Source organism: Tursiops truncatus, chromosome 10 (genome assembly GCF_011762595.2).
Source record: "Tursiops truncatus isolate mTurTru1 chromosome 10, mTurTru1.mat.Y, whole genome shotgun sequence".
Lineage (NCBI taxonomy): Eukaryota > Metazoa > Chordata > Mammalia > Artiodactyla > Delphinidae > Tursiops > Tursiops truncatus.
In genome coordinates this window covers 10,088,353-10,108,678 of record NC_047043.1, presented here as the reverse complement: position 1 = coordinate 10,108,678, position 20,326 = coordinate 10,088,353, and the positions used below count along the sequence as shown (strand labels likewise).

At 42.1% G+C, this 20,326-nt stretch overlaps 1 protein-coding gene across 6 annotated transcripts in view; it reads left to right on the top strand.

The window, feature by feature from the left end:
• Positions 1 to 20,303, top strand: part of TBC1D7 (TBC1 domain family member 7) — a 141,780-nt gene extending 121,477 nt beyond the window's left edge. The window contains exons 1-8 of one of the 6 annotated variants that reach the window (XM_019945004.3): positions 581 to 671; positions 2,079 to 2,235; positions 3,282 to 3,362; positions 6,787 to 6,974; positions 10,891 to 11,028; positions 16,937 to 17,082; positions 18,353 to 18,482; positions 19,515 to 20,303. In XM_019945004.3, the coding sequence (XP_019800563.1) occupies positions 2,124 to 2,235; positions 3,282 to 3,362; positions 6,787 to 6,974; positions 10,891 to 11,028; positions 16,937 to 17,082; positions 18,353 to 18,482; positions 19,515 to 19,601 (882 nt within the window). In that variant the 5' untranslated portion in view covers positions 581 to 671; positions 2,079 to 2,123 and the 3' untranslated portion in view covers positions 19,602 to 20,303. Of the gene's footprint in view, positions 1 to 580; positions 750 to 2,078; positions 2,236 to 3,281; positions 3,363 to 6,786; positions 6,975 to 10,890; positions 11,029 to 16,936; positions 17,083 to 18,052; positions 18,209 to 18,352; positions 18,483 to 19,514 lie in introns of those variants that run through there. The other 5 variants (XR_002178295.3, XM_004326668.4, XM_019945003.3 and 2 more) reach the window with 5 other exon arrangements.
• Positions 20,304 to 20,326: the final 23 nt, after the last annotated feature.

Below are 20,326 nucleotides of genomic sequence, written 5' to 3'. Positions count from 1 at the left end.
TTTCCTCTACCTGCAGCTTCCCCATGCCAACAGCCTCCCACGAGGGCACACCTGAAACCTTCCCTTTTTTTCCACTATCAACCTTTCCCCTCCTCTGCCTGCCTTTGAGTTTCTGCCCAAATAGAAGTGATAGTGGGGCTGACTCTCTCGTATAGCAAATTCTCAATAAGTTGCTTTACACCTCTCATTTGGTTGGTCATTTATTTCCACATACCAGGAAAAAGGAAATAAAAACAAAGCAGGGGTCTGCCACCGCAGACAGATTAAGGAGTACCATCCTGGGGTCTGCGATCACCTCCAGGGTAGGGTTGGGGAGAGCATCCCGGGCACTCGCCGCCCGGGACAGCGGGAGTAAGGTAGTCGCGAGATTCTCCAGACCAGGAATGAGTAGAGGGAGCAGGGAGACGGGTGCGGGAAATGGGCAGGGAGCTTGGGATGCTAGATTGACTTGCATCCCGTTACTTCACGTGTCTGGGTTGGAGAGTCTCCAACCCCACGGCGTGGGGGGTGGAGCTTCCGCGCAGGCTCTCGGCGCACGCGCACTCTCGGCACCGCCCCGTGGAGCGGAGCTGACGTCACGTCCGGCGGACGCCGCGGCTGCCGGGTATTATCTCCTGGGCCCGGGTGTTCAGCTGTCTCCCTCCGCCCGGCGGGCCCTGGGCGGTCGGCAGGTCAGCGCACCGGGTCAGGTTTCCGCTGCCTCCCTGGAGCAGTTAGTCAGAACCCGAGTGTGGTTTCCACTACTAGAGGTGAAGCATAATAGGGAGAGTGGGACCTGGGGTCTTGGATCAGGGTGTGTTTACTTTTCCCATCAGGTGGGCGCTGCTGGGCAGCAAGGAAACTTACTTTATTTCCTCCCGGAGGACGCGTTTGCTGTTGCATTGCAGTCAGAGGATGGTGTCCTTAGGTGGCAGCCACCGAATCGCCTTGCAGCTGTTTGGATGCTGCTTTTAAATAAATCCCACCTTATTTAGTGTTTTAATGCTTTGGAATCCTGCTTTTAAAAAACGTTTGGTCCTAAGAGCTCGGTACCCTGTAGAATTCCTCAATCTAAACGAATTCTATTCTTTCCTGTGCCCGAATCGTCTCAGTGAGGATCTTGTCAATAAGGAACACCTTGGCTGTCTAGAACTCAGCCCTCCCCTAGCCCCTGGGGACATCTTGGAATTTCTAAAACCTGAGGGTTATACTCTGCACCGACGCTTTAAGCGTTTGGGGCAGGCAGTGGTATATTTTTTGGAAAATGCATTACATCCATTCTGTTCTTAAAACACAGACCTAATTTGACCTTTTCCTGACGACTTGCCTTCAGTCCTGCTGAAGGTTATTGTGAAAGAACCAGAGAGACCAGCGAACTTTTTGAGTTCTGATGCCAGATTCTAAGTCATTATTTTGTCTCCAACTCTGTGATATCACTTGTCAACCGGCTACATTCCTGCCCCTCTTCTGGTTTATAATTTAATGTTTAATCTGTTGTGGGTTTTGAATTGACAATTACATTTGATAGAATTGTGTTTAAAGGAAAACTAAGTGAGGAACTTGGGTTTGTGGGGTTTTGTTTTACTCTTTATAACTTAGTTTTTTGTTTTACAAAATGCCCATTTTAGAAAAGACAGCTAAGCCAAAGAAAGAAAATTAAAATCATCTGGAATCCTGCCTTAAAGATAACCATTGTTAACATTTCGGAATACTCTTAATTAAAAAAAATTTTTTTAAACAGTCATCATGTATATTTGGTAATCCCTTTTGCATGACATTTTGTCTGTCTTCCTATTTCAGTAACTTTTTTCTTTGAACGTGTGTAACAGCTGCAGAATATACCATTGTGCTAGGTTCTCTCCTAATAGGAGTGCTAAGGCATGAACCTTGTGCCATCTGTTACAGCTGCTCAGAGGACTTTTGTTTTATATCTTGGTTTTTGGCCAAGGTGCAAAGGTGAGGTGATGTTAGGGTGTGTAAAAGGGAAGGTTTAATACTGAGTCCTATGCAAGGGCAGGCCATTTATCATAGTGTATCAGATTCATGGAAAAGTTGGAGAAAATCATTCAATTTTTCATCAATTCTTCATTTGTTTTTAGGCTCACTTTTTTCTGCTCCCTATTCTGTCTCTCCAAGAATGAAACATGACTGAGGACTCCCAGAGAAACTTCCGTTCAGTATATTATGAAAAAGTGGGGTTTCGTGGAGTTGAAGAAAAGAAATCATTAGAAATTCTCCTAAAAGATGACTGTCTGGGTGAGTTTGATAAGTTAAATTTACCTTATTGGTTCTCAGTCATTTCCAGATCTTCTGAAATTCAGTGTTACCTTTAAAGATGTCCAGAGGTATTGGTTACCTGCCGTATTTTTTTAATGATAGGATGGCAGCAGAATGGTATATTTTGGGAGAAGTTAAGGATTTTTCAAGTTTATATTTCACTGAGTCAGAGCCAGACCTTTTTGAAAGACCTCTTTAGTAGTCAGTAATATTTTTTTCTCTTATTAGACCCATGTATTTTCTTTTCTCAATTTTCAGAGGTGTCATCATAGCTTCTGGGTAAATCTGCAGCAACTCTTGCCATGATTTTCTTTTATGGAAATACTGAAACTGCATTATATATTGACATTTTTATTCTAAGCCAGTCATAATAAGGTCTGTTCTATTGCTAAAGTAGAATAAACTGAGCCGTAGTTAAAAACAGTAGTTTAAATGCACAGAGTGTTTTAAAGTTTCAAAAACATTTCCCACCTGACCTTTGATCCTCACTAGGCAGTCTGTATTTTAAGTATTCTAATTCTCACTTGACAAGTAGGGAAATTGAGGCCCAAGATGGTTGCATGTGGCTTACTGGTGAATGTGGGGATTTGCAGGTTGACTGTGCCACTCACCGGCGATGTAAACTTAAAGTCACAAACTGCTCTGAGCTTCAGTTTCTGCATCTTTGAAACAATACCTACCCAACAGGCTTGCGATGTGGATAAATGAAATAAGTTCTATAAATAGTAACTACTGCTGATGTTATAGTGAATGTAGTAATATATGCAAAATGCATCTCCTACACCGTGAAACACGAATTGTTTTTAAATAGCTAGTTGGAAAAAAAAATACATAGCTAGTTGGAACACCTGGGCTGGAAGTCAGTCTACTGTTACCTTTCCTAGATTTGCTGATTATATAGCAGCCTGCCTCTGAAGAGATGTCTTACTATACTTTTGGTTTTCAGACATGAAATGCATCTTTACCTATTGTGATCAGCATGAAAAGCATCTAATCTTTTTTGTTTTTTCTTTTTCTTCCTCTAGATATTGAGAAACTCTGTACTTTTAGTCAGAGGTTCCCGCTCCCATCCATGTACCGTGCATTGGTCTGGAAGGTGCTTCTAGGTATGATTTCCAAGATTTGGAAACTTTATCTTCAAAAATATTGAATGATGGGATCATTGGCATCTTATCAGTCAGAAAAAGGATTTCTTTAGGCCTTTTACTGGGTACTGGGTCTAACCTCGGGAACCTGAATCACCACTCACTTTGGAAGCCTGGAAGAAGGTGACCTTCAGAGGCAGTCCACTGTGTGTCACTCTTGAGCGTCAGGTGACATTAGCAGAGAGACAGTGATGCACCTTCCTGAGACAAGGTGTGGGAAGAGCACTGGGCCGGGAGAAAGGCGAACTGGTCTGGGCTTTACTGTCAGCTTAGTAACCTTCCAGAAGATGCCAGTAGACCTCTTTTTTTTTTTTTTCCTTTTTTTCTTTCATCTGTAAAATGAGGATGTTGAGCTAAATTAACTCCTAGGATTTAGCTCTTGATGTGTTAGTCTGTGACTCCCAGCTGTAGAGGTATAACTTCCTAAGGAGTGCTGTCAGAATCAAAAAAGGAATTGAAGAGTTTTTACTTCCTAGAAGCACAAATGAATAACTTACAGTGAAGAGTGGCTGAAGGAGAAGGAAAAACAGTCTCGCTCAGTTTCTGTGGAAGAAAACGTGTATTAGGTGCCCCGAGTGACTGGTAGTATGCCTTTTGAGCTAAGGATTTTTTTTTTTCTATTATTGCTGAACCTGCTGATGTAGAAAATACCCATCCATTACTACCCTCCTTTTCTTTCTTAAAAAAAAAACAGAAGTTAGGATAATCCTAGAATTCCCTTGTGAGGCAGGTATCAATGTTGCAATTTTACCGATGGGAAAAAGACTGAAGCGAAATAACTTGCCTGAGGCCTTATAGCCTGTGAGTGGCAGAGCTAGGATTTGAGCTCAGGTTTGTAGAGCCCATCTGAAGTTAGGCTAGATTTCTAGACCTTGTTTTCTTTCCAAGATGTACTATATTTTCAGGACCTGAAAAATCTGGAGTCCCGAATCTGATTGTGTAATGTGGAGCCAGCGAGGGCATGCAAGCCGTGCTAGAAAGCACTGTGCTTGGCCTTTTTTGTTGTTTCTCTTGCCAGCCTTTGTACACTTACTTTTCTAATAGGTCACCGTGCGGTTAAAATATAGAGAGTGTGTGAAAACGACCTCAGTTGTTCCCTGAGCATTTAAAAAATCTTAGTGTTTCCAGTGCCCATCAAAGTAAATGCCTTCCAGGGGTGCCTTTTAGGTGGGAATGTCGATCATATTTATATCTGCTGAGAAAGACTGTGTGTCTTATTAACTGATAATGCCAGTGGGTTAGTATGAGATGGACACTTGTCCTTTGCAGCTGAGCGCCAAGGCCTGTCAGGCTGTCCATCACCTCTCTTCTTCGTGGCTTGCTTTATCAGGTGAGTCTCCCTTGTTTTTGCCATTAAAGGCACTCGAGGGACTTCCCTGGTGGCGCAGTGGTTAAGAATCTGCCTGCCAATGCAGGGGACACGGGTTTGAGCCCTGGTCTGGGAAGATCCCACATGCTTCAGGGCAACTAAGCCCATGCGCCACAACTGCTGAGCCCGTGTGCCACAGCTTCTGAAGCCCGTGTGCCTAGAGCCCGTGCTCTGCAACGAGAAGCCACTGCAATGAGAAGCCCGCCCACCACAATGAAGAGTAGACCTCGCTCACCACAACTAGAGAAAGCCCACGCACAGCAATGAAGACCCAAGGCAGCCAAAAATTAATTAATTTTTTAAAAAGGCACTCGAGATTTAGAGCTGCCACGCTATGTTGGGAGTTTGGTTCCAACATTAACCTCCCACCGTGTTAGTCTTCAGAGCTCATCCAAGTTACGTTTCCCAGAATGTTCTTTAGAATACTGGATCTGTGGTAGTTTGCACCAAAGAGAGAGCCATGGTCAAGTGTACTAGCTAATAACACTTACACTAGCTTAGTGTGTGCCATGTACTTTTAGTGTTTTATGTATGTTAATTTGTTTAGTCAGCATTCCAGTTGTGTGAGATGGGTATTATTCTTCCCATTCTTCAGATGGAGAAGCTAAGGCACAGGAAGATCAAGTAAGTTGCTGAGGGTCACCCTGCTGGTTAACTGTAGAGCTAGACTTCAGACCCAGGAACTTTGACTCTGGAGCTTGGGCTACGATAGTTTCATGAAGTTTAATGAGGCTGGGGTAAATAAAGGAAGATGTTTTTCTTTACAGCAAAACTTAAAGCCTTAATTTCATCGTCACCACTCCCCAAATCTATTTGACTCTGGTACTGTTTTTCTCATGAAGACCCTTGGGGGTCATGTTCTGGCGAGAACATTTGGTGAAATGCTTACCCATCCCATTTCCTGCCTCTGGAAGATAAGGAAACAAGTCCCCGGAGAGACATTTGTGAGCATCTTGGTGTTAACACCTCTGGGACTAGTTGACTGAAGGCCCATCCAGTGCTCGATCCAGTGTGTTTTCTCCATGCCATTTGTTTGTATTTAAAAAAATGTGGTTCTTGCCCCAAAGTCTAATGAGTAGACATCATGTTTAAATATATTAATGAGCATAAAATGGCATTGAAATGTAATATAAGGTCACTTTGGTAGTGAAAATTAGAGATTTCTTTTCCTTCTAAAGAGACTTTAGGACTTTGAGCAAGTTTTAGTTGTTGGGGAAGAAAAGGATTTGACAACTTGGTGGTGGTTCTAAGATGAAGGGGGCTGTGTTGTCAGCTACAACTCCCTTAACAAAATACCACAGACTGGGTGGCTTAAATAACAATTTATATCCTCACAGTTCTGGAGGCTGGGAAGTCCAAGATCGAGGTGCTGGCCGATTTTGTTCCTGGTGGAGTATCACCTCCTGGTTTGCTGTGTCCTCACACGGCAGAGAGAGAAACCACACCAGCTCTGGTGGCTCTTCCTTTTCTTACAAGGGCACTAGCCCTGTTGGATTAGGGCCCCACCTTATGACTTCTTTTAACCTTAATTACCTCCTAAAGGCCCTGTTGCCAAATAGAGTCACATTGGGGGTTAGGGCTTCAACATATGAATTGTGGAGGTTGGGGGATGGGAACAATTCCATATTAGGGGCCAAGCACAGCAACTGGAGATAGGCCTTTAGCAGCTAAGGGTGGCCCGAGGCTGACAGCCGTAAACTTGAATGACATCATTATTGTAATTGGTGTGATTTATCTTGAATTTATGTGGCACATTTATTCAAAGGCTTTATGATGTTTCATTTCTCTTTAATATCAATGATGTAATTGCCATTCGAATATGAATAGTATTTAAAATTTGATTTATAGTGTGAATTTCTAAAAGATAATCTATACGGTAACTAAATATTTGTGTGAGTTCTAGTCTAATTGTGGTAGGCAGCTTCGCACAGGATTCTCTTTCATAGAAGAGGAATTTGGATTGGTGCCTCAGTATTTTGCCCTCTTTTTTTTTCCCCCTGCCCCGGGTCTCTATAGGCATCTTGCCTCCACACCATGAGTCCCATGCCCAGGTGATGATGTATCGCAAGGAGCAGTACTCTGATGTCCTTCACGCCCTGGAAGTCATTCGCTTTATCAGTGATGCCACACCTCAGGTTGAAGTCTATCTCTACATGCATCGGCTGGAGTCTGGGAAGTTGCCTCGAAGCCCCTCCTTTGCACTGGTCAGTGGTGCTTTTGTCTGACCCTTGGTTCAGCTTTAGACCTGCTCCGTCTGCCAGCCTTTGTTTGCGTTATGTTTCACCTTAGGAACTTTCAATGGCTCCTCTTTGTAGAATGAAAGCAACACATCTTTCCCAGACATTCATAGCCCTGTACATTTTGACCCAATCTCTCTGATGTTTTAAAATTTTGTTTTGAAGTAATTTCAAAGTTACAGAAAAGTTGCAAGAATACTATCAAGAAATCCCATATACCCTCTATCCCGGTTCCCTAGTCATTAACATTTTACCATGTTTGCCTTGTTATTTTTCCTATATATGTATACATATTTTTTTTCCCAAACCAGTTGAGAATAAGACGTAGACGCGGCATCCCGTTCCTTCAGATTCCTGCAGTGTATACTTGCTAAAGATGAGAACACTCCCCTAGGTGACCATAGTTCGGTCATCAACACCAAGAAGTTGACATTCATACAGTATTAACATCTAATCTTCAGACTCCATTCCCGTCTGACCGATTGTCCCAATAATGCCCTTTATCTAAACAATAAAAGTTGTGGTTCAGAACTTATCAAACTTTCAACTACTAGTTTTACCATTTGTTGACGATTTAAAAATTTTTTTTTCTGTTTTAATTCTTCATTTTAAGATAGTAGAAAAAAGTTGCATAAAGAGTTAAGTGTTCCCATATACCTTCACCTAGCATCCTCAGATGTTACATCTTAATTATACTCTGGTTACTTATCAAAACCAGAAAATTAGCAGTGATACAATACCATGAACTAATCTGTAGGTGTTATTGAAATTTTACTGACTGTCCCACCGATGTTCTTTTTCTGGTCCAGGATCCAATCTGGGATCATGCATTACGTTTACCATGTCTTAGTTGCCTTTAATCTGGAACAGTCCCTCAGTCTTCCTCTGTCTTTCATGACTGACAGTTTTGAAGAGTACTGGCCAGTAGAACATTTCTCAGTTTGGGTTTGTGTGTTTACTCATGCTTAAAATCTAGTTATGCGTTTCTGGCAGGAATTCCACAGAAATATGATACTTATTACTCTTGCTGCTAACTTTGATCACTTGGTTAAGGTGGTGTCTGCCAGGTTTCTTCAAGGTGAGGTTGCTGTTTTCCCTTTGTAATTAATAAGTAACTTGTGGGGAGGTACTTTGAAACTATGTAATTATCAATCCACTGACTCTGGCCTGACACAATTTTTACTGTGCTCATTGCCGAATGGTGATCTCCTAACTCCTTCGTTCCTTCTGCATTTATTCGTTGACTTTTCTGTAAGGAAGAGTTTTCCCTTCTCCCTCATTTATGTATATCAGTATGAATTTATAGATTCCTCTTTTATTCAATGGCCTATAATTCATTACTACCATTATTTTGATGTTAAAATTGTCCCATATTTAGCCAGCGGGAGCCCCTTCAAGCTGACTTCTTTGTCTTTTATTTTATTTATTTTTTATTTTTTTGCAGTACGCGGGCCTCCCACTGTTGTGGCCTCTCCCATTGCGGAGCACAGGCTCCGGACGTGCAGGCTCAGCGGCCATGGCTCACGGGCCCAGCCGCTCCGCAGCACGTGGGATCTTCCCGGACCGGGGCACGAACCCATGTCCCCTGCATCGGCAGGCGGGCTCTCAACCACTGTGCCACCAGGGAAGCCCTGTGACTTCTGTGTCTTTTTGACAAGCTCCCATCATTTTGAGCACTTTCTTACTTTCTGGCACAAAAAGATATTCCAGGCTCATTTTATACTTTCCCTACCCCAGGCTTGGAATCAGGCTTTTTTTTTTTTTTTTGGAGTACTATAGTTAGAAACCAAGAACAGGGTGCTAGGTATATTCATTGTCCCTGGTGTGTCATTGCCTCTAGGCCCTCTCGGCAGACAGCTAGGAAATATACACACACCTATATGTTTATATATCTATTTATTTCTATATTGAAGACCCTGAGTTAATGCCAGAAGTGCCAATCCCTTTCTAATATCACAAGTTCATTTTAGCCCTCACCCTTTTTATATTTGCAACTTCCTTCTCTGGCAGTGACAGTGAGGCTAATGGAAGCCTCTTCTTATTTGTATTTATTTCTTTGCTCGTTCCTCTGTCTGTGACCAACACGGCGGCCACCTCTCTGGCCCTGGCCTGCAGGCCGCACAGGCCTTGTAGTCACTGGCTGCCTCCTTGGCCCTGACCCCTCCTTGGCCTCAGGCCCACAGGCTCCAGCCTGCTTTATAGACTTCACCTTTGACAAACCGCTCACTCTAGTTTCTTGGGCTGCTTATTGTTTATAAAGGGAAGAGAGGGGGAGTGGAGGAGGGCAGGCAAAGTAATGACTGTAGCTCTCGGGCTTTGGCTATTTTAAAACAACTTGCAGTTCACTCTAAGCATTTTAACTTTTGGCTAAAACCGTGAATTGTTCGGAAGAGGGATTTGCCTGCAAACTGTGCTGTTCTGTGATTTTTTGGTGGCTGTTGGAGATGGCAGTGTGCCAGCACGGCAGTTTGGACTTCGACTTGCGCTTTGTTCTTGAGGCTGCTTTGGGCCCCATGGGCAAATCTGAGGTCGTCCACTTTGATGAAGTTTATCAAGAGAGAACATTCCTGAAAATAGTTGGAACCCTCAAACTTTAAATTTTATTTCCCATCGGCAGAATGCAGTTAGCTGATAGTACTACACAAGTTCCTAAACTGTATATGAAGTTAGGTTAGATTATCCATTAGCTCGAGAGATCTAGATGGTAGGTTATCGTTTCCACCTCCTCCCTGTTCAGCTTTCCAGGCTTGAGGTCCAGGCACCTGTACCGTGGCCTCAGGCTGACGTGCTGTCCAAGTTTTGTTCTGGGCTCAAGCCTCCTTGGTCACCAAGCCCTAGAAGCTGTATTTTCCTTATCTTTTAATGAGACTTGTGTGACAGTGCTCGGCACAGGGCTGGGCACATAGAAGCTGCCTTCAGCTGGAGGGCGCTCGTCCTCTTGGCTGTGTCTCAGAGTAACTGGGAGCAGCGCTGAGATGCCAGGTTCAGGAGCACCCAGCACAGCGCCAGGGCCGGGTGGGAGTCCACGAAAGGAGACTTTCTGCTGTTCTTGACATTTTGTAGAATGTTCATAAGTGGATAGGAGGCCTAAAATGCAATACTTCTGTTAAAATAGGTATTTTGGTTTTAACTTGGGACTTCTTAGGGGAGTAGAAGGAAACTTTTTAGTTTCTTTTCAATGTTTAAAACCCTTCAGCTGTTAAATCCTAGATGAAAATGTAAAGCTTTTGGTGTAAGATATGGTGTTAGAAAGCAGGTTTTTCAAGTGGATTCCAGTTTTTATGAGATTTCTTTCAAAACTTACTTGAGGGTTTGCTTTCATGCTCTGAGTATTGACACAGGGTTTGAGAAATGCCATTCTTCAAAGTCCTAAAATTCTGACTCTAGGGTCATTTCTAGGTTTTTAGGTGCTTAAAGATAGAACAAAAATTTAAAGCTATGTATGAATGCTTTGAAATAAAATGCTTATTAATCCTTTTGGGGTCATTTAATGTTTGCAAATTATTGACAAGGTCTCCAGTTGTTTGCTGTTGATCACTTCTGTTTGAAAGGAATTCTCCTCCAGCGCAGAGAATACTCTTGGGTGTAGAGTCAGCCCTTGCTTAGGGTTTGTGTTGACTCTTTGGCCTTAATGTTAGAAGTTGGAAAATCTCTGAACGTTCAGCTTGAAAGCTGAGTGTTCAGAAGCAGCGCTGACTCGGATTCCTCTGGTTACTCCTCATCTCCCCTTGGTCATCTTTTTAGTGAGGGACTGTGAGCTTTTGGTTCCACTTTGATTCATTGCAGGTCCTTCAGAATCTAGGGAGCAAGCCTTCATTATTATTAAAGAATTCTGTATTTCTCTCTTCTACCTCCCTCTTGAGAGTTATTATTAATCTTGCAGGAGCCAGAAGATGAAGTATTTCTTGCCATTGCTAAAGCCATGGAAGAGATGGTGGAAGATAGCATTGACTGTTACTGGCTCACCCGATGCTTTGTGAACCAACTGAATAACAAGTACCGGGATTTTCTACCCCAGCTGGTGAGGGATGATGTTATGGCTATTTTGGGGTGGGCGTGAGCAATGGTGATGGGGGTCCTCAGGAAATGGTGCTGCTACAATTATGCGTGGACCCTCTGTGGTGGGAATCAGCAGATACCTTCTGTAAAAGGCCAGATGGTAAATATTTCCAGCTTGGTGGGCTGGGTGTGTATGTCTCTGGTGCAAGCACACAGCTCTGCTGTTGTCACACAAAATACATACAAGCATGGTTGTGGCCGGATTTGGCCTCTGCAGGCTGTAGCTTGCCCACCCCCCGCTCTATGGTATTCCTTATCTTGGTCCAGAATCCCCTGACTTTAGCTAGAATTACCCGTCTGTACTAAGGTTTAAGTTTGGCTGTGTAGAATGGGAAGCCCAAGTAACAGAGGCTTTGTCTTCTCTCATGTAAGCAGAAGTCTGGAGGGGAGGCAGCCCAGGGCTGGTGCCACAGCCATTGTATGGCCAGGAACCCAGGCTCGTGTCCTCCTGTACTAGCCTTCTTAGGTGTGATCCTTCCCCTCGTGATCCCATGACAGATGCTGGAGTGACAGCCATGACGTCCCTGTTCTAGGCAGGAAGGGAAAAGCAAAGATGAAAGTAAAGGAGGAGAAGTGACAAGCCAGGCCAGCTTGTCCCCCTTTAACAGACTTGCCTTCTGCATGACTGTTGGCGGGCAGGGCTGTGTCACTAGGCCACCCCAGTTTGCAGTGGAGCCTGGGAAATGTGGTCGGTTCGTTTTAGCTGGGCACACTGTGATCTCACATTAGAGTCGGGACTCTGTGAGGAAGGCAGCCGGTGGTCTGTACACTCTGACTTGGGAATCTGTCATCAGCACAAGCCAGGGGTCCTTTGCCATTCTCTCTGCCCAGTGTTTCCCCTCATTTTATAAAAATGAGTCTTTTCTCTTAAGTCATTGAATTGTTTCACTTGGAAATTCTGTAGAAAGCAGTAATCGTGTACAGGACGCAGGGTCAGGTGCGGGACACAGGTCAGCCAAGCCCTGGAGATCCGTCCCTGCTGTGTCCGTTAGGGTGGTCGGCGAGACTCTTCGGCCCTCCGTTTCCCAGGGCACTGAACAGGAGTGTTTTTATGTACTTGCATTAAGTACAATTTGATTTTAGAATTTTGAAATTTAATTCACTTAATTTCAATAAAAGCATGGCATTGGAGCGTATGGAAATGAAATGTTAGCTGCCTGATTAAATCAAGAGGTGCGAACCATACTGTGATTCGCTTTTCTTATTATTGGAGTAAATGCGGTAGCATTTTGATAGTTTGTTTAAAAATTCATTATTTTTAATAACATAAGTAACAGATACATTCTCGAAGTATTAAGTAATCCAAATGAATCCAGTGTCGTCACAGACCTGCACCAGCGCCTCCCCTCCCCCACTTTCTAAGACGTGGGCATTGTCATCGGCTTGGTGTGTATTTGTCTAGACTATTCTATGTGCATTGGAATGGATGAGGTTGCGAGTGCATTCCCATGAACACGTGTGTGTGTATATGTATATAACATATATATATATAATTTTAAGATGTAAGTATTATCATACTGTTCATACGGCCCTACAATTCTTTTTAAAGATTAATGTCTGGGAGCTTTTCCATGTCAATACACATAGGTAGTTTTCAGTTCTGACTTCCTATTAGTACCACCTGTGAGCTCTTAAAAATGACCAAACCAATGAAATCCGAATCTTCAGAGGGGTGAGGCCCCAGAATTCTACTTTTTTAAAACTCCAAGTGATTCTGAAATGAGGCTAGGATTGAGAGTCGCTCATTTAGAACCACTTTAAAAAATTCTCATAGTATTTTCTGTTAAGAATTTGCCCCAATTTAATGTAAAGGCTCCATGCTGACAGTCCCACTCCGTGTACGTGATGTGTTCCCATGTGTGTATGTGTGCGTGTGTCTAGGGTGGGTTACCTATACAACAGATGCTCAATTGCAAGAGACATACTTAAATTTGTTAACTACCAGGTTACTTACCCAGAAGTTGTACCAGTTTTGCTTCCCCCAACAGTTTATGAGATTTCCTGTTTTCCACCTCATTGCCAGTACTTGATAGTATCACTCTCTTAAAATTTTTCCAATCTGATAGTGAAATGGTAGCCCATTTTAATTTCCATTGCCTCATTTTTGAGTGAAGTTAAGCAGCTTTGGGTATGTTTATTGGTCATCATATTTGTCTACCTTTCTATTTTGTTTCCGTCTTTCCTTTTTTTTTCGTGAGAGTTATTGCTATATGCTGGATGCTGGATATTCTTTGTTAAATAAGTTAAATATTTTTTCTGAAAATATTTCTCCCTGTTGTATAAAGATGTAAAGGTTTGATACCATTGGATTTATCGGTATTTCTTTTGCTGTTTTGTATCTCAGTTAGAAAGCCCTTTCTAATCCCAAGATTTAAAAACGAGTTTTTAAAACGCTTCTAACTTTTAAAAATATTTTGAACATTTAAAAATTTAGTTCTTGAATTGGCGAAGGACTTACCTTTGTGACTGGCATCAGACGCAGACGTGACTGTTTCTTTTGTGGTTATAACTGCAGCACGGCTTCAGCCAGCACCCCACCGCCCTCTTCCTCCTCGCTCTGGTCAACGGTTTGAGAACATGATTCATGCCAAGCAAGACTAAATTTGCTTTGCTGATAAATTATTTCATCTTAACACATCTGTTTTTACAGATGAAGACACTGAAGCACGGAGCAGTTAAGTAACTTGTCCAAGGCCACACAGTTAATAAGCAGTAGAACTACCACTTACGCTGTTGGTCAGTTCATTCTTTTCTTCACAGATTTGTAACGCCCTCTTTATAATGTACTAGGTTTATATATATATTTATCTCTTTCTGGGCTCCTTTTTTTTTTTTCTATCAAGGTATTTGTCTGTTTCCTGGCCAGTACCATGACTTACCTTAACTTCCTAGCATATTTTCATAGCTGGTAGGGAAATTTCCCTCTTCTTGTTCTTTTTCAAAAATGCCTTGAGCTTTTTTTTTTTTTAAAGAAATGCATTTTAGAATCGGCAAGATACTTAATGTCCCTATGTCCCCTGAACCTTAATTTCCCCATCTTCAGAAAAGGGGGTTTATTTTCGCATGTACATTATAGTGCCTAGCACATAGGTTTTTTATAGTTGCAAATTTTTTTTAAGGTTCAGAATGTGTAAGAAAAGCTAAATTTCCTTTGTGTTGCTATTTGATTTCGCCATCAAGTGACTTAAACTTTTTTTGTGTGTGTGACTTAAACTTTTAAAGTCAAGTTTTAAAAAAAGTTGTCTTTAGTTAAACCTTGTTTAGTCCTGCTTAAAATTTTTTATTGTTGTATACTAGATCTCTTCTGCCTAGCTTTTTGTTAGTTTCTAAAATCTTGCCTGTCATCTTTTCAAATTTTTGTGGTTTTACCAAATGTGTTATCACAGAGCATAGGTTGTTTCATAATCCTGAGGAAATGTGCACATGATAGACGGTGACGGGCTTTTGACATCCAAAGAAAAGAATATTTCTGGTGATGATGCCTTTATGTTGTAGTGTTCTGATCTATAGGATTACATCACAGCTTTCCTCTCCATACAAGCTTTTGGAAATTCTCTTTGATGAGGCCTCTGATTGCCAAGGAGAGTAGAGGCCAGCTTCAGTGGTGTGACATGGAAGGTCTCTGTTGTTCTCTTCACATCAGACTGCCTTTAAGCCATCTCAGTCTTAACTGTGTTTAGTCATTAAAGTAAGTGAGTTTTCTTTCCTTGCCATTGATATAATTTTTAAAAGCTGTCCTAAAGAGAGGGTTTTTTTCTTTTAATGAACACTATTAGCAGCCTCTTCTTAAGTTTAATATAAATTCCTCTCAAGGTGGTTAAATCTCTTGCCAGGTTTTGCCATCTGTTGAGGTATGCTTTATTTCCTTAAAAGTAAGTCTATGAGAGTCATGGAAATATTGGAAATAACCTAAATGTTTTACAGTAAAATATAAATAAAATCATCACATCTACCATTTCTACCATTTGCTGTGTCCTAAAACTTTCAGGCAGCATAAATGTCATCTTCCACTAAAACGAAAAAAAAGCACGCGTGGATATGTATTTATATTCACCCTCTTAGATTTAGCAGTAGCATCTGATGCACGTTTTTCTTCACCCTGCTTTATTTTTTTTAACCTAATATATATATTTTTTTAACCTAATATATGGGGATTATGCCATGAGCAGTATATAGAGACATTCCTTATTCCTTTTCACAGCTGCATACCACTCCATCCTAGTTTATTCAACCCATCCTCTATTGTTGGCTAATTGAGATGTTTCCAGTCTCTTGCTGTTTTAACAGGCGAATAGCTTTGTGCATGTATCTTTTTGTATATTTGCCAGTATATGTGGGGGATAGATTTCCTAGAAATGAATTGACCTAGATCAAGGGGTAAAGGCATATGTTACTCAGCTAGGTTTTTTTCAAATTCCTCTTTGTAGAGCTCATACCCTTTTGCGTACTCATGATCAACAGATGAGAACACCAGTTTCCCTATAGCCTCGCCAACCTGGTATGTGTTCTTGCCAGCATGATCGGTGAGAAAGGATACCTTACTATAGTTTCAGGTTGCATTTCTTTTATTATAGCCAGGTTGAGCGTCTTTTCATATGGGTTAGAGCCATGTGCATTGTTTTCCTATAGAGGTTTTGGCCTTTTCCTTTTTTAGAAGCTCTCTTTATTTAGGGATATTTATCCTTTAAGCTGGACCAGATATCAATGTGTGGCCCTCTTTGTCTGGCCAAGTCCCATCCCTTCTTCGTGGGCCAGCTGAAACGTCAGCTGTCCTGGGAAACTCTTTCTGGCTTCTTAAGTTTATAGGTTAGGATTCCCACCTGGATGTACCCATCGTCTCTGCTTATTCCCATCATAGCATCTCTGCCTTCAAGGAGCTTCCAACCTGGTTGAGAGAGCGGCAAAGAGCTAACTATAACACACTGTAATAAAGCTATCTTGCTTTTTACTCCCTTCCCTATATATGTAGCAGTGTCTGGCTACGGTGGACATTGTAAAGGTTATGAATTGCCTCTTTGGCAGAAGTACAGTGGTGCAGATATTTAGTTAAGAAAAAAAAATTGCATTTGGCCAGGTGATATGGGATCTGGTTGTGCCCTTCTGGATAGAGAGTACAGACTTGAGGGTTTGACCGTAGGATCCGTGCTTTGCCAGAGAACCCTGTAAATACAGCAGACCCGTCTGGGAGCCGGCTTTGTTAGCTCCCACCCCAGTCTTCTAGTGCTGGCTGCTGTGTAACCGTACATGGGAGAGGCTGCCAGACGGAACCCTGGAGCATTGTCCCCCTGTGTTATTCCTGTACCTCTCCGGAATTCTTGTGCACATCTTGCTGGGGACAGAGCTACCCCTGTTGTAGCTGCCAAGTGCAGAGTGTGCTCCACGTGGGTCAGCGTAGGTGGCATCAGTGACTGCTGGGCCTTTTCATCTCCATTCTTCCTAGTTCCCTGTCCCCGCTTTAGTCCCGCTCTGTTTCTTGGGTCTTAGCCCTTGTCCTTTCCCTGAACGTATAACCTGCTGCCCTAGAGCAGCCAGAATGCGGGCCTTTCTTAGCTCCCCAGAGCAACTGAGTTTTGGTTTGGACTTTTGTCTTAGGTTGTCGAATCTGGCTAGCACAATTGGGACTAACTAGGGTGACTAACGGTTCCTTTTAGCCTGGGACTGTCCCAGGAAACCCCTTAGTCCTGGACGCTTGGTTCCTCTGGTTAGTTCTGACCTGGGAAACTGCTGCTTCACCAGTGACTTAAACGCGCCTGAAGCTTTGTCTTCTAGCATTTCCTGCGTTCAGCATGTAAACTTTTCCATCACAGGCTGTAAGATCAGGTAACATTATGTCACAGGAACTGAGTAATCTCTTCCTGTTTAATCATTAGCCAAAGGCTTTTGAACAATACTTGAACCTGGAAGATAGCCGACTGCTGAGTCATCTGAAGACGAGTTCTGCAGTGTCCAAACTTCCCTATGATCTCTGGTTCAAGAGATGTTTCGCCGGCTGCTTGCCTGAATCCAGCTTACAGAGGCAAGTATTTCTTTCAAATACGGACTGCAGGCTCAGAGGCAGAAAAATCCTGTGTTCTTTTTTTTTTTTTAACGTGATCATCTTGGAATATGAATTTGCTTTAGAACAATACAATAATTTGATGCTGACTTCTCCAGCAGCTAACATAACAACACACGATTCTGCTTATTATATATAAAGTTAGAAACATTGGAAATATCTCATTAATATAAATATTAAAAATGTTACAACATACAGTTAGAGAAATTGAAGGCCCTCAATGTGTTCGATGCTGTTCAATATTCCCGTGTGAAATAGTCTCTAGGAGTATATGTGGGCTTTTCCAGAAATGGAGCAGGTCCTAGAGAAAATGTGTATTTCTAAAGTAGCTGAAGGCAGTGAGAGACTTGAGACTCAAACTCAGCTCTTCCATCAACTTCAGACGTGTTACGGGCATTTCGGTGTCCTGGATCACCCCATCCACAGCTTTGCCGTTGAGGAGAAAGGTAAATGTAGAGGACATTACAAGACAATGCATTTGGCATGTATAGAATAATACCAACTGTAAGAGTTTATAGGAGTTATCAGAATAGTTATTTTAGAGTATATTCAGTTGGCTCCAGTTGGCTCCTTAATTAAGGAATTTAAACCACTGGAAAATGAAATCGAATTTATCATTTCATTTGCTGCTTTTGTTGTTCCTTACCATGTAATGATTATATGAACATTACAAAATGTTAGTAAAATCTAAGCTTTGGTTTAGGACTTTCCTGCCCGAAAATGTCAGTTTCGAAACATTAGGGAATTGGCATACTGGTCAGTTCCTAGCGGAGCAAATACTGATACTTTCTAGCCATGGTTCCTTCTTTCCTTCCACTGCTGATTGTGTCTGAAATAGATTTCAAACGGCTGATCTGTGTTGTTTTCCTTGGTGATGATTTCTTCGTAGCTCTTCTCTGAAGCTCACGAACTCAGCCCTCTGTATCCGCAGATGCGCATCTGCAGATTCAGCTGATCCTGTGCTGTGTTTATAATTTGTGGTTGGTTGAATCCTTGGATGTGGAATCTGCAGATATAGAAGGCTGACTGTACCACCTCATTTTACACAAGGGACTTGAGCCTCCACGGATCTTGGTATCCACAGCAAGTGAGTCCTGGAACCAATTCCCTGGGGATACTGAGGGACGATGGTACTTAAAAGAAAATGTAATTTGATTTAATTTTGAAATTTGAGCTGTTTAGATAAACATAAACGGCAAACTCATAATTTGATTATATCTTTATTTTGCAGGGTTTGGGATAAAGTCATAAGTGGATCCTGTAAGATACTAGTTTTTGTAGCTGTGGAAATTCTCTTAACCTTTAAAATAAAAGTAATGGCACTGAACGGTGCAGAGAAGATAACAAAGTTTCTGGAAAATGTAAGTGTACTTTGTTTTGTTTTAATTTTGAATCTAGAAGGGAAGTCAGTTTAGCAAGCCAGATTTTTCTACTGCATTAAATTATTTCAGAGACATAGTATACTTTTACATCATAAGAAACAATTTTCCCCTGGAAGTTTCAAGTTGGTCTGTGGATTGTAGTGCAGTCCTTTGGGGTCAGTGGTCTGAGCAGCAAGTCTCCATGAGTGTATGCGCCTGGGACTGGAGTCTCATCCCCTGATGTGACCCCTAGGATGTTTGTCAAGAAAAGGAAGAGGTGAGATCTTTACTTTAGGGTGACTGATCTTTGTTGCTGGAAAAGGAAACCTGATGTTTTGAGGGATTTTGTAAGTCCTTTCATTTCTGTTGCTATCTCTGGTAGAGTCCCAGTTGGATTTGTTAATGTGCTGAAATGTAAACTTAGAGCATGTTGAAAAGGGTCAAAATGAATCTGTTTTTCCCCGTCTTTGTATCTTAGAATACCCTTAACCAGGCAAGAAGAGGTGGAAGTAAAGAGACTTAGGTGTGAGTGAATTTCACCGGACCCCAAATCTATATATTTTAATCAGTCAATGTTAACAGTTGAACAGTGGCCCAGTAAATAAGTACTGAGTGAAGGTATGTTGGATCAGAGAACCGTCATCGTTGTAATAATTAGTGGCTCACAGTGCCAGGGCCACTGCTAAGTATTTTTTGTGAATTATGTCATGTAACCCGGTAAAGAGCCCTGTGAATTGCGGCTATCATTTGCCTCATTTTAGAGACGGGGATCTGAACCCAGGGAGCTCAGATAATGCCCAGGAGTCCACAAGTAGTGGGCAGTGCAGGATTCGACCCTAGGCGGTATGACACAACTGCTCCTTGCTGCGGCCTCAGGTGGCGCATGAAACAGATCCTGGCACTAGCCTCCTGTGCGATCGCTTTCTGAAAAATGCTGAAAACTCCAGTGGAAATGAGATTTGTACCAGAATGAAAATTAGGGAGATACTGAAGTCGGAAACACATTTCAGAGATTGGTTTGCTTGTTTACAGATCCCCCAGGACAGCTCGGATGCGATTGTGAGCAAGGCCATCGACTTATGGCACAAACACTGCGGGACCCCGGTCCACTCCGCCTGAACATTCCTGACATTGTGGACAGTCTGCCAGGCCTGCCCAGAGGGCTTTTTTGGGACATGGTCTACTAAACTGATAATAGGGTTCTCACTTTGGTACTCAAAGTGTAATTGTTTTCCCAGCAAAATTTATTTAAGATACCTGGAGTCGCTGTGTTGTGGAATGGCATCTTCTGATTACACAGAACTACAGAGTTCAACTCTGAATAGCATTTTAAAAAAAAATTATTTTATTGAGGTATATAGGTGATTTACAATGTGTTAATTTCTGTACAGCAAAATGATTCAGTTATACATTCTTTTTCATATTCCTTTCCGTTATGGTTGATCACAGGCTATTGAATATAGTCCCCTGTGCTTATACAGTAGGAACTTGTTCTGAACAGCATTTTGAAAGCGTTGTTTGAAAATAGCTCCCAGCTTGTACAGCAGTTGAGTCAGGGTGGGTGGGTGCTTCAGGAAGCAGGGTGTAACCAAGCTTGCCCTGCTCCTCTCTACTTAGCACCAAGCTAGTTACTTTCTAAGGTCTATTTCTGGAATGACAAACAGCTTCCTTACGTTGACAACTCAGAATCGGCTTTTGTTGATACAGTACCTCTTGAAATCTAAGCAGAGTTTCTAAATCTTCTGAAATCTAAATCTGTTTTCTGAGACTTTGTCTTGCTAAATAGGTTTAAATAAAGGCCTTACATTTTTTTTTCCTCTTTGTGCCAGTTGGAGTGAAATATT